General features: G+C 45.5%; 1 protein-coding gene across 1 annotated transcript in view; it reads right to left on the reverse strand.

The window, feature by feature from the left end:
* The window catches only part of depdc7a (DEP domain containing 7, paralog a), a 32,276-nt gene extending 20,993 nt beyond the window's left edge, over positions 1-11,283 (reverse strand). The window contains exons 1-3 of the mRNA XM_055649966.1: positions 11,178-11,283; positions 5,488-5,914; positions 1,440-1,564 (exon numbers count right to left, since the gene is read on the reverse strand). Coding sequence (XP_055505941.1) covers positions 1,440-1,564; positions 5,488-5,914; positions 11,178-11,259 — 634 coding nt within the window. The 5' untranslated portion in view covers positions 11,260-11,283. The remainder of the gene's footprint in view (positions 1-1,439; positions 1,565-5,487; positions 5,915-11,177) is intronic.
* Between the last annotated feature and the right edge of the window lie 255 nt (positions 11,284-11,538).

Below are 11,538 nucleotides of genomic sequence, written 5' to 3' on the forward strand. Positions count from 1 at the left end.
TTGCTCGGTAGAGCCAGTAAAATCTGATCAAGGATAGTCCGAGGGTCACCAAAGAGGTAGATAGTAGTTCAGCACTGCTCTCTGGTTGTGGTAGGATGATTCACTTGCCTGATAACAGATAACTGATGCTGTCCCCAGGATGGGGGAAAGAGTTGGTCATGACCAAAGATCCTATAGGCTCCTGCCCTTGGTCAAGTGACTATGGAAAGTGACTGCATACTCTCCAGGCTTGGGCAACATTTCCTTGGCCCATTACTAGTTTAATCCTCGTCCCAGTACACAGTGAACAACTACTTGAACAGTAGGAATAATGCGTTTATCCACTGAACTGCCTGTTGTGCTCATGGTTAGCTTAGTCTTAACAGCGTGGAAACAAGCCCTTAGAGCCCCCTCCCCCCAAGACACCCTCCCCCAGTCTGCACTGATGAATGATCACCCCATAGACCAGCACTATCCAACACACTAGAGACAATTTACACCAAAGCCATTTAACCTACCAACCTGTACGTCTTTGTAGTGTGGGAGGAAACCGGAGTACCTGGGGAAAACCCACGCGGTCACAGGGAGAACGTACAATCTATGCAGACAGCATGGGTGTCAGGGGTTATGGAGAGAAGGCAGGAGTATGGAGTAAGGAGGGAGAGATAGATCAGCTAAGATTGAATGACAGATTAGGCTTGATGGGCCGAATCACTACTCCTATCACTAATGATCTCAGGATCAGACCTGGGTCTCTGGTCCTGTCAGGCAGCAATTCTACTGCTGCGTCACTATGTACAGTACATATGATTTATCTTAATGGAATGAAATGCTTTCCTCTGTACCTTAGTACACATGCCAATAAACCAATTTCCAATAGCAATCACCCAAGGTAGTTGACATGTTACATCTTTAAGTTACAAGCAACATGCTACTTCCAGAGGCCGCAAGGAGATAGTGTGGAATAAAGAAATGTAAGTGTTTCAAAAGAAGAATCGTCCAATCAGCAGAGAAGGTTATTGGCTGCAACCTTCCCTCCATTGATGAACTATACACTGCAAGGGCCAGGAAACGAGCGGGTAAGATCATCTCTGACCCCTCTCAACCTGGCCACAAACTCTTTGAATCACTTCCCTCTGGAAGGCAATTCCGGACTGTCAAAGCTGCCACACCCAGACATAAAAACAGTTTTATCCACGAGTAGTTGCTCTACTCACCAGCCAAAAATCTGTAGCCTCCCTTTGATCTGGTATTTTGTTGGTTCACATGCTTGATCAATGGTGTTTTATCATTAATGTTTTTTTATTATTATTAATGTTTAGTGTTTTCTGAGTCATTGGTAACTGTCACTGTATGTCATGTTGTTACTTGTGGGCGGAGCACCAAGGCAAATTCCTTGTATATGAATACCAGGCCAATAAACTTACTTACTTATTCAACTTGGGGCAGAAGGCACTCACCTGTTGGAGGCAGCCGAGAGGTTTCAAATCGAGAAGAATTTACAGGCATCAAACTCAAATGATCAAGCAGTTCTGCTAGTGAGCTGTCAGGAGGGCCAGCATCTGATGTGGGAAAGTCTACAGGCCTACGATGAAGATTGTTTAAAAATATTCATTGTTAGCCCGTCATAGTTATAAAAAAAGACACAAGCCAGTCGCACCGTTTAGTTTTGCCTTATTCACATTACTTCTCCAATCTTTTCAATATTTGAAATATGACAAAAATGGCATTAATATACACCAAGAGTTAAGGATCCGTTTGCCTTATCTGAAAAGCCCTTGCCTCAAGTGAATTAAACGTGTAACATAATTCTTGTCATGAACAAGAACAGAGTCAATTTTGTGAAACAAGCCACCTTTGCTCAAGGCTTTCAGTTATTAAAAGCAGCATACCTTTGAGATCACATTTCTCAACACTAATCGAGCACTAGGGTTAAATCAGATGAACACGTCCAAGTGTGGGGGCATAGTTCTCACCAGCCGAGAGACTTTGCCATGGTAACGAGCCGAACAGGGAGAAGCATGGTGTTGAATAAAGAGGGGAGGGGAAGTTGAAGTTTCCATCGAATCCCCGAGGAAGCGATGAACCACATACTTTGGGCCCTGGGTAGTCAACACTCCAGTGGTTCACATTTGATGTGGGTGCAGATGGCACCTTGCACCCTAGCACTGGGCAACCACATCACCCACCCTACTCTGCCCAGCATTAGCCCTCACTGGCAGCAATTACACATTGCCACAATGATTCACTCCACACCGAGCCACAATGCGATGTGAACAGTTTCATTGCTGTAGGTGTGTGCCTATAAAGGGCAATGATTGGTGCCAGAGTCTTGACACATCAACACACAGCCTTAAGAAAGAGTCCAGACCCAAGGTACCTTTGAACTTTTGGACTACAGGACCTAGATTGCTCCAATGAATCGGTGATCTGTGGGTAATTCCAAGTGAGCACTAATGAAAAGTAATATAAAACCATGTAGTTTACTTTAGAGTAAAGCATGCAAAACAGGGCCTTCAGCACATCGTGTCCAAGGCACTGTTCATCACCTGTTCTAAGTTTTTTTTTAAAATTTAATTTATTAGAAGCAATTGTACAAGAATAAAACAATCGACATGACAGTTATACAATTTTCGTACAGCTTCATTTTTAACATTAATGAATGAATCAAAAAAGAGAAAAAAGGAAAGAATGAAGAAAAATGAAAGAAAGGAAAGAAAAGACCCCTAAACTACCAAAGAGGTGCGAGAGGAAAGAAGAGAAATAAGAAAAAGGAAGATGGAGATATACCCTACTATCCTTTCTCCCCCCCCCCCCCCCCCCCCCCCCCACTCCAGCCCCCACTCACCCATCCCGAGCATCGGTTTTTAATTTGTGTTCAACCATTCTGTTGTTGCAGAAATTCAGTGAAAGGAGACCATGTTTTGAAAAAATGATCTGCTTTTTCAGCCAAAACAAGCCTAATGTTTTCTAAATGTAGTGTCTCGGACATGTCAGTAATCCACATCTTCACTGTGGGAACTGTTGTCTTTTTCCAAAATTTGATTACAAGTTTTTTCGCAGTTATGAGGCCGTAGTCAAGGAAACGTCTTTGAAACATCGTTAACTTAGAACAGGCCTCTGACATACCTAAAGTTATCAGTTTTGTATCTGATTCCAGTTTGATTTTAAGTTCTAAGTTAACCCACTTTCCATGCCCTACACACCAGAGGCATTTGCAGAAACCAATTGACCTACAGACCCACACGCCTTTGGGAAGTGGGAGGAAACTGGAGCACCCAGAGGATACCCTCGTGGCTACAGGGGGAACATGCAAACTCTGCACTGACAGCACCAGAAGTCAGAATTGAATCTGGGTCTCTGGTGCTACAACTACTAGCAACTACTCTGGCAACAACTATACCAGCAGCACCACCATACCAACCACAAAAATACTTGCCTAACTTCAGGGAGTACAACACAAAACTTGAAGATAGATCACGCGAGTGGGTAAAACCATGACAGATAATCTTTTTTCTTCCATGAGCGAGCATGTGGATGGAAGAAAAATTGTTCAGAAAAAGTCCAAATGGCAGGAATCCAGAAACCAAATGTTTATTTTGGTAGAGACCAAAGTACAAATTGTGTGAAGATAGGAATAAAAAGATATGAAAAAGGCCAATGGAAATTTACTCCTTAACTCAAAGGGACTCCCTGCCTCACTAAAAGAAATGACCCCCCCCCCCCATCACCTTCAACTCACTAATATTTCACCTTCCCACCCTGTGGAAAAACTATACCTCAATTGTTTATAGTTCCATCAGGTTGCCCTCTCAGCCTCTGATGCTCCACAGAAATAATCCAAGTTTGTCCAACCTCTCCTATTAGACATCACTCTAATCCAGCCAGTATAGATTAATGGTTGTTTAAACAGCCATAACCTCTTCTGCACTCTCTTCAGATCCTCTGCATCCATCCAGTAATGCAGCAACCAGAACTGTATACTACACTAAGGTACACAAAAACGCTGGAGAAACTCAGCGGGTGCAGCAGAGCGAAGGAAATAGGCAACGTTTCGGGCTGAAACCCTTCTTCAGACTGAAGTTCCTAGTAGTTGCCAGAGTAGTTGTAGCACCAGAGACCCAGATCTCTGTATACTCTGTATACTATACTCTAGTTTTATAAAGCTGCCACACACATTGACTCGAATACTCAATGCCCTGAATAAGATAAGCATGGGATTTATCATCCTATTGTCATTTTTGAAAGCTATGAACTTTCTTACCATTGAAAAGCTAGAGCTAGAACCTGCATGCGGCCTTCTAGGCCATTAAGTGCGGCCTTTTGAATTTAGCCAAATTTTGTAGAACAAATCCTTTTATTTTTATTAACATGTTTTTGTTCGTCTTTTATTATTTTAATTTTAATCTTAAAATGAACGTATTTAAAATACCAAAGATTCAACAAAATAATCCTCCCCGACTGACGGCCACAATTAAAACATTAGTAAATCATGAGGGCTATTTTAACAAAATAATGTACATTTTGAAGTATATCTGATTGAAGTATCTTGGATGCAACCTTATTAGATTACAGCTAATGTAATGCGCCATTCCAACATGAAAAGGTCCCCCATTCCTGGGCTAGAGGGTTAGAGCCAAAACAGAAACAAATAAGGTCCCAAACATTTTTACAGGCTGTTAATTTAGCTGTGACACCAATTCATCATCACTGTAATTCTTGGGACAATACAGTTTCACCTAGATATCACCAGGGTCGAGGATACATTAAAATATTCCCTCATTACTGTGTGGGGGGAAAAAGAGGCTCAACTGCCACAGAACCCCTTACATGTATAGAAATGAAAAACTCTAGAGATACAGGCCCTTCAGCCCACTAAGTCTGCACCAACCAGCGATCACCCAAACACTAGTTCTATCCTACACACGAGGGACAATTTACAGAAGCCAATTCACCTGCAGGTCTTTGGACTGTGGAGGAAAGCAGAGCCCTGGAGAAAAGCCACACGGTCACAGGGAGAACGCACAAACTCTGTACAGACAACACCCTTTGAGCCTGGGTCTCTGACGCTGTGAGGCAACAGCTCCACCAGCTGCTCCACCGTGCCAATCATAAACACACTTTTCCCAACACCAGGGACTAGAACACAACTCAAAGACAGATCACGTGACCAGGACAGAATTTTCTCTTCCATGAATGAGCATGTGGATGGAAAAATAATAGTTCAGAAAAGTATTCCAACCCACATGGTCATGGGGAGAATGTACAAACTCTGTACAGACAGCACCTAGGTCTCTGGCGCTGTAAGGCAGCAACTCTACCGCTGCGCCACCGTGCCCGCCCCTATTTTAAGAGGCAGGCTAACAAGACTGCCATGATTGCGAAGTATATATCGACTTTCAACTATAATGTTGTTAATTCTCATGATCCTTTGTCCACTTCTATACGCAATTCCAGTTTCCACAAATACTTTGCACCAAAGAGGCTCAAGTGTCAAAGTGACCTTACCTGCTACCCCAGCTGTTGTATCCAGGGGTTAGTTGTGCTCCAGGAGAGAGGCCAGTGCTCCCATTGTCTTTCACAGAGTCCACCCACTTGTGCAGGGCGGTAAACCGGTACAAACTGTAGCTGCTGTCCTCAAAAGTCGACTCTTTCTTAACTTTTCCAAAGAGTTTTGTGCCGACGCCTTCAAACACCTTGTTGTCCATCAGAGCTTGGCAGAGTCTCACCACCTTTGACCGAGTGATTTCAGCATCAAAGTACTTGTTCTGCAGAAGGTGGCTGAGGATGAGATCCACAGCGTCGGACCCAAGGAAGCAGTCATTGTGCCGCTTCAGGTTATGTCGACGTCGCTTGACCTCCACCTCAGACTGAAGAGCGATGATGATGTTGCACCAGATACGCGTCGCTCGGAACGGATCAACAGTCGGCAAAGCTGAAAGAAATGCAAAATTAGCAAAATCTCTTGAAGCGAAACACTGTCTTCTCTCAATATGCTAGCCACGACTCATTGGCTCGTATAGTCATACAGCATGTAAATAGGCCCTTTGGCCCAACTTGCCCACATCGCCCGACATATCCCATCTACACTAGTTCCACATGCAAGGGTTTGGCACGTATCTCTCTAAACCGCTTCGGTCCATGTACCTGTCTAAATGTTTCTTAAATGTTATGATAGCACCTACCTCAATTACCTCCTCTGCAGCTCGTTCCATGCACCCACCCAGTGACGGGCTGGCCAGGGTGTCAGCTTGCCCGATGGCAAGTGGGCCCCTCCCTGTGGGTCCCTGATGAAGTGGGCCCCTGATGAAGTGGGTCCCCTTTGTCTCCTGGCAACCAATATTTTTAGACCCAGTCCGCCACTGCACCCACTAACCTTTGTGTGAATTCCCCTTGCCCTGGAGGCAGAAGTTTGTAGATTGAAGCCCCATTTTAGAAGTTAAAGCACAAAGGCTGGCCTGATACCAGGTACCACAGAGCAAGTGTTGCACTGCCAGAGTTGTCGTCTTATGAATGCAACACAAAACCCAAGATCCAATTGAAAGAGAAGTTCCCTTTATCAATATTATTAAACAATACATTGAGAGATTATTCACTGCTGTACACAATATCTTACACATTAAGCCACATTAATGACACTGAAAATACAAATGTGCATCAGGGCTACTTCATTGGGAGCAGAATGCATTGGACGTCAAGATGGCACAGCGGTAGAGTTGCTGCTTTACAGTACCAGGGATCCGGGATTTGATCCTGACTACGGGTGCAGTCTGTACGTTCTCCCTGTGACCTGCGTGGGTTTTCTCAGAGATCATTGGTTTCCTTCCACACTCCAAAGACGTACAGGTTTGTAGGTTAATTGGCTTGGCATTAATGTAAATTGTCCCTAGTATGTGTAGGATGGCATTTATGTGCAGGGATTGCTCATCGGTGTGGACTCGGTGGGCCGAAGGGCCTGTTTCCACACCGAATCTCCAAGCTAAACGCACAAATAAATACACGAGCCACAAAGTCTGGATGAGCTTCTGGTCTCACTGTGTCACTCACCTTCCAGGAATAATTGGTTCCTTGCAATGGAAGCTGATCTACAAAATAAGACACCTGTAGCTGTATCTATTTACAGGAACTAGATCAGTGCAGTTCGCCCATGGTACCGCCAGCTGAGAGATACTGGCACTCAAGTCTTTGGACATGAACCAAAATGTCAACTGTTCCAGTTTCTACCTCTCTGGTCTATTTCACCTGTGCCTTGCACTGTAAATAAATCCTACAGTCCATCTTAAAACAATGAAAGTTCAAATTCCTTGCATTCTAATAGTTGTTCTGCTACAGTATAGAAAATGGGGGCATTGATAGAGTAGACAGTCAGAACCTTTTTTCCAGGGTGGAAGCATCAAAGACAAAAGCAGGCATAGCTTACAAGCGCAGGCAGAGGAAATAAGTTTAACTTCGCCTCATGTCTAGTACAGGCAGTTTGGGCAGAAGAATGGTTCTACATCTACAGTATGTTCTATTTTTTTTTTAAGCCAGGTGATTTGCAGATTTCACTATCAGGCATGCTACACAATGCTTAATAGAACAAACAGTACAAGTTAAACATAACGCAGCAGTCTGGGAGAATTGAAAATCTAAATGTTGATACATTGGTTCACACTTCCAACAGTAAGCAAAGGAATGCTCTCAGCAGTATCACTGGACAAACTCAAGGTGGAGTTTGTGGACATACTGTACAAACTACAAGGATGTCAAGGAATTTGAGGAAAGTACAAATGTGAGGCAGATTTCAGGTCCTTCAAACCTGCTCTACCATTCAAAATCACAGCTGATTATTTACTGTGCAGGAATGGACTTTACATTGAATCGGGCAGTAAACATTGGTGGCAGTTGTTTGAAGCCTCTGAATAATAGTTGCAATGTTGGGCATAGTATAAATGAGAACATCAGAGGTGATATAATAGATTTATTGCAATAATCCTTGAATTTTGATCTATATGTAGACCAGGTAAATCAAATGGTTGAGAGAATAGGTTATTTTTCATCACCTGTTAATCATCATGGGTTAATGAATAATCTTTTCATACAGTATAACTTGACCATGTTATAATAGAATATCTAACCAACTCAAAAGTGACAGTTTAATAATAGTTTTCAATTGAAACCAAGGGAAACCAAGACATGAGATGCAGGTTGGCTGTTGCAGACTGGGAGGTTACACTAAATGAGGAGACTGTGCAGAGATAGTTCCTAGCGTTTTAAATAATTCATTCTTCAAGACAACAGTAAAGTGGTCCAAGTTTAGAACACAGGAGACATTGATGACAGTACAAAATGCAATGAAAAGGTTTATAAAGTTGCCAGGAAAATACAGTAAACCCAAGGATTGGAAGCAAATAAAGGATTAGCAAAAATTTGATAATGAAAGGGGCAGTAGACAGAAGCATAAAACAGACCAAGAGGTTCCATAAGTTTGTAGAAAGAGAAAGGAAAAGTGTAGATAACTCCCAGACAGAATCAGCTAGATTTACAATGGAGGATAGGAGAATAAGGAATGACAGAGGAACAAATACTAGTGTCATAGTTATATCGAACAGAACTACGCCCACCAAGTCCATACAAACAGTTTATGAATTCTACACTGATCCTATTTCCCACCAAATTCTCCTCTTCCCTCCTCCCCCATGCACAAGTCTACTCTTCATCTACACACAAGGGACAATTTACTGTGGTCGATGAACTTACACACCCACATATCCTCGAGGGAGATGGTGGGAACTAATCACTTTTACACTTAATATCAGTAATTGAGGAAATAACTGGAATTCCTAATAAAGGAGAGGATATCAAGACTCATTAATACAATTGACCAGTCATCTTGAACAAAGATTTGTTGGAGTTTTGAGAATGCATCCATTGAGTCGATGAGATGATACAACTACATTTGGATTCACAATTTCAAGATAAGGGGAAGGACATTTCAGACTGAAGGGAGCCTGTATCAATGAGATTATCCCAGATATGCCAAATATGCCAAAGCTTTCAAATTCTCTGAAATTCTCAGATGCTGGTTTACACCGAAGATAGACACAAAGTGCTGGAGTAACTGGGTCAGGCAGCACCTCTGGAGAAAATGAATAGGTGATGTTTTAGATCAAGGAAGACTGTGAAGTTGAAACCCGAAGAAATGTCTCGTTCCGAAACGTCACCTATTCCTTTAATTCAGAGACCCTGCCTGTCCTGCTGAGTTACTTCAGCATTTTGGTTCTTTTAAATTCTCTACCTCAGAGGACTGTCGCTGCACACAAAGCATAGATCAATAGACTGTGGATTGAGTCAGACAAAGTGATATGGACAACGTGACCATGGAAGATCTGACATCAGGGTCAACAGGTAAAAACTTTAATTTTTTAAAAAGCACTCGTGACAAACTAAACTGGAGACTCCTACATCTGATATTCAAACTACTAAAATAAAATGTGGAGCCACTTTGGAAACAGGCAGATCCGGTAGGTTGGGTGCGTTTCGGAAACCACCCTGTCGCCCAACTCAATGATGGCAGGTTACACAAAAAAGTTTGAACGGCTCCACCTTCACTTTCGGGCCGAAACCCTGTTTGAACCCGACTGCCTGTCGACCCTTCACCCCGTCAGACCCACTTCATCCCAGCCCTCAGATCATAAACACAGTTGACACAGCGAAACCAGCAGGTAAAAGCTCTTTTCAAACCGATTACTGCCCTTTCCCCTTGGGCAGGGCAGGGCAGGGCAGACCCCGGGGTGTGCCTTGCCCGGATCCCCGCAGTCAAAGGACGTGCAGGTCCCGGTCAAACGCCTCGGCGCGTTGCGGTCCGCAACACTGTTGGGAGTTTTGAACCCACAGCGAGCAGCTATCAGCTACAGTCTGACCCAGGACACAGCCCGCTGGTGTTGGGACAGAAACCCGGGTTCCCCAGGTCAGGTCAGTCCCCCCCCCCCCCCCCCTCTCCCCCCCTCCCCCTCCCCCCCCCCCCCCCCCCCCCCCCCCCCCTCCCCACGAACTCTTGCCGACCAGCTCCGAATAAGGGCCGGGGCGTGCACCGCACTATCGTCCACCCCCTTCCCCAACCCCTCTTCTCCCAACCACTCTCCCCAAACACTCCACTCCCCAAACACTCCACTCCCTCCCCACTACCTCTATTCGGTCTTCACCCACACTCACTCAGCCCCTGCTCTCCCCCTTCCTCCCAACTCCTTTCACCTCCCAACCACTCCACTCCCTCTCCCTCTCCCTTTTCTGCCCTCACTCCCTCGCCCATCCTCACCACAATCCCTCCAATCCTCACTCCCTCGCCCTCACTCACTCTTCCTCTCAACTCCCCTCATCTCCTCGCCTCTCCCGACGTCAACACTCCCTCGTCCCCATCCACTCACTCCCACTCCATTCCCTCCCCTCCCAACCTCTCCACTCCCTCACCCCCTCCTCTCCCCCTGCTATCCTCAACTATTCCCTCACCATTATCCTTCTTATTTTCGCCCCACAGTGCCGTCGGCGAGCGACCGTTCAGCCCCCGCGGTGCCTGCTCACCTGACTGCGCCATGCTGCCGGCTGATCATCGCTGACGGGGCTGTGTGGGTGTGGGTGTGTGTGTGTGTGGGTGTGGGTGTGTGTGCGTATGTGTGCGTATGTATGTGGCTGTATGGGAGCTAGGGGTGACAGAAAGCAGGCAGTCTGCTCGCCGCGAGTGTAGGGAAACGCCGGGCTCCTTGCAGCGCCCGATACCAGCGTAAGGCGTGGACAGAGGCAGGAATGCGAGCTCGCTGAGCGGCCGCCGATAGGGACGGGGGGGGCGGAGGGCCAGCCTACATGTGCACAGTCACCAATGGCTTCGCGGGCAGAAGCAGACTGCACAAGTTACCGAACACTCTCCTCGCATTTAAACATTAACTTTGCAATGGTTACACTGGCAGATTAAAACAAACCCTGGCATTACATAAGGCCGGGAAGGGGTGCGCAGAGATACTTTGTAACAGTGAGCGAAGGGGCCTGAACAGAAGCGGCAACTTTGTGTCCAACTTTGTGGTCTCTCACTTTGTAGCAAACACACAGTGTGCTGGTGGGGGAACTCAGCGAGTCAGGCAGCATTTGTGGAGGGACACGGCCAGGCGACGTTTCGGGTCAGAGCAGACTGACAAAAGACACGGTGTAGCAATGAAAGCCGGTACCTGCTCTGGCCACCGCCGGGCTTAGTGCCGCTAGATTCAGGTTGAGACTCAGGACCTGGGCTCTCTCACGCACGGTTGTCATCGCTCCGCAGGGAACCTCCAGCACAGCGACCCAGCACATTGCACCCCGCGGCCAATTTAAATAGCGGGGCCTCACAAGCCCAATTGCATTGCACGGTCAATTCCGAATTGATAGATTGCATGGTGAGATAACTCCTTCTATCCAGAGATGCTGGCGAATCCAGAGATTTAAGGTGAAGGCGAAACGATTCACAATCTGAGGGGAAACATTTTCACACAAAGGGCGGTGGGTGTATGGAACAAGCTGCCAGAGGCTGGGACTATTCCAACTTTTAAGAAA

This window comes from Leucoraja erinacea, chromosome 18 (assembly GCF_028641065.1).
Source record: "Leucoraja erinacea ecotype New England chromosome 18, Leri_hhj_1, whole genome shotgun sequence".
Lineage (NCBI taxonomy): Eukaryota > Metazoa > Chordata > Chondrichthyes > Rajiformes > Rajidae > Leucoraja > Leucoraja erinaceus.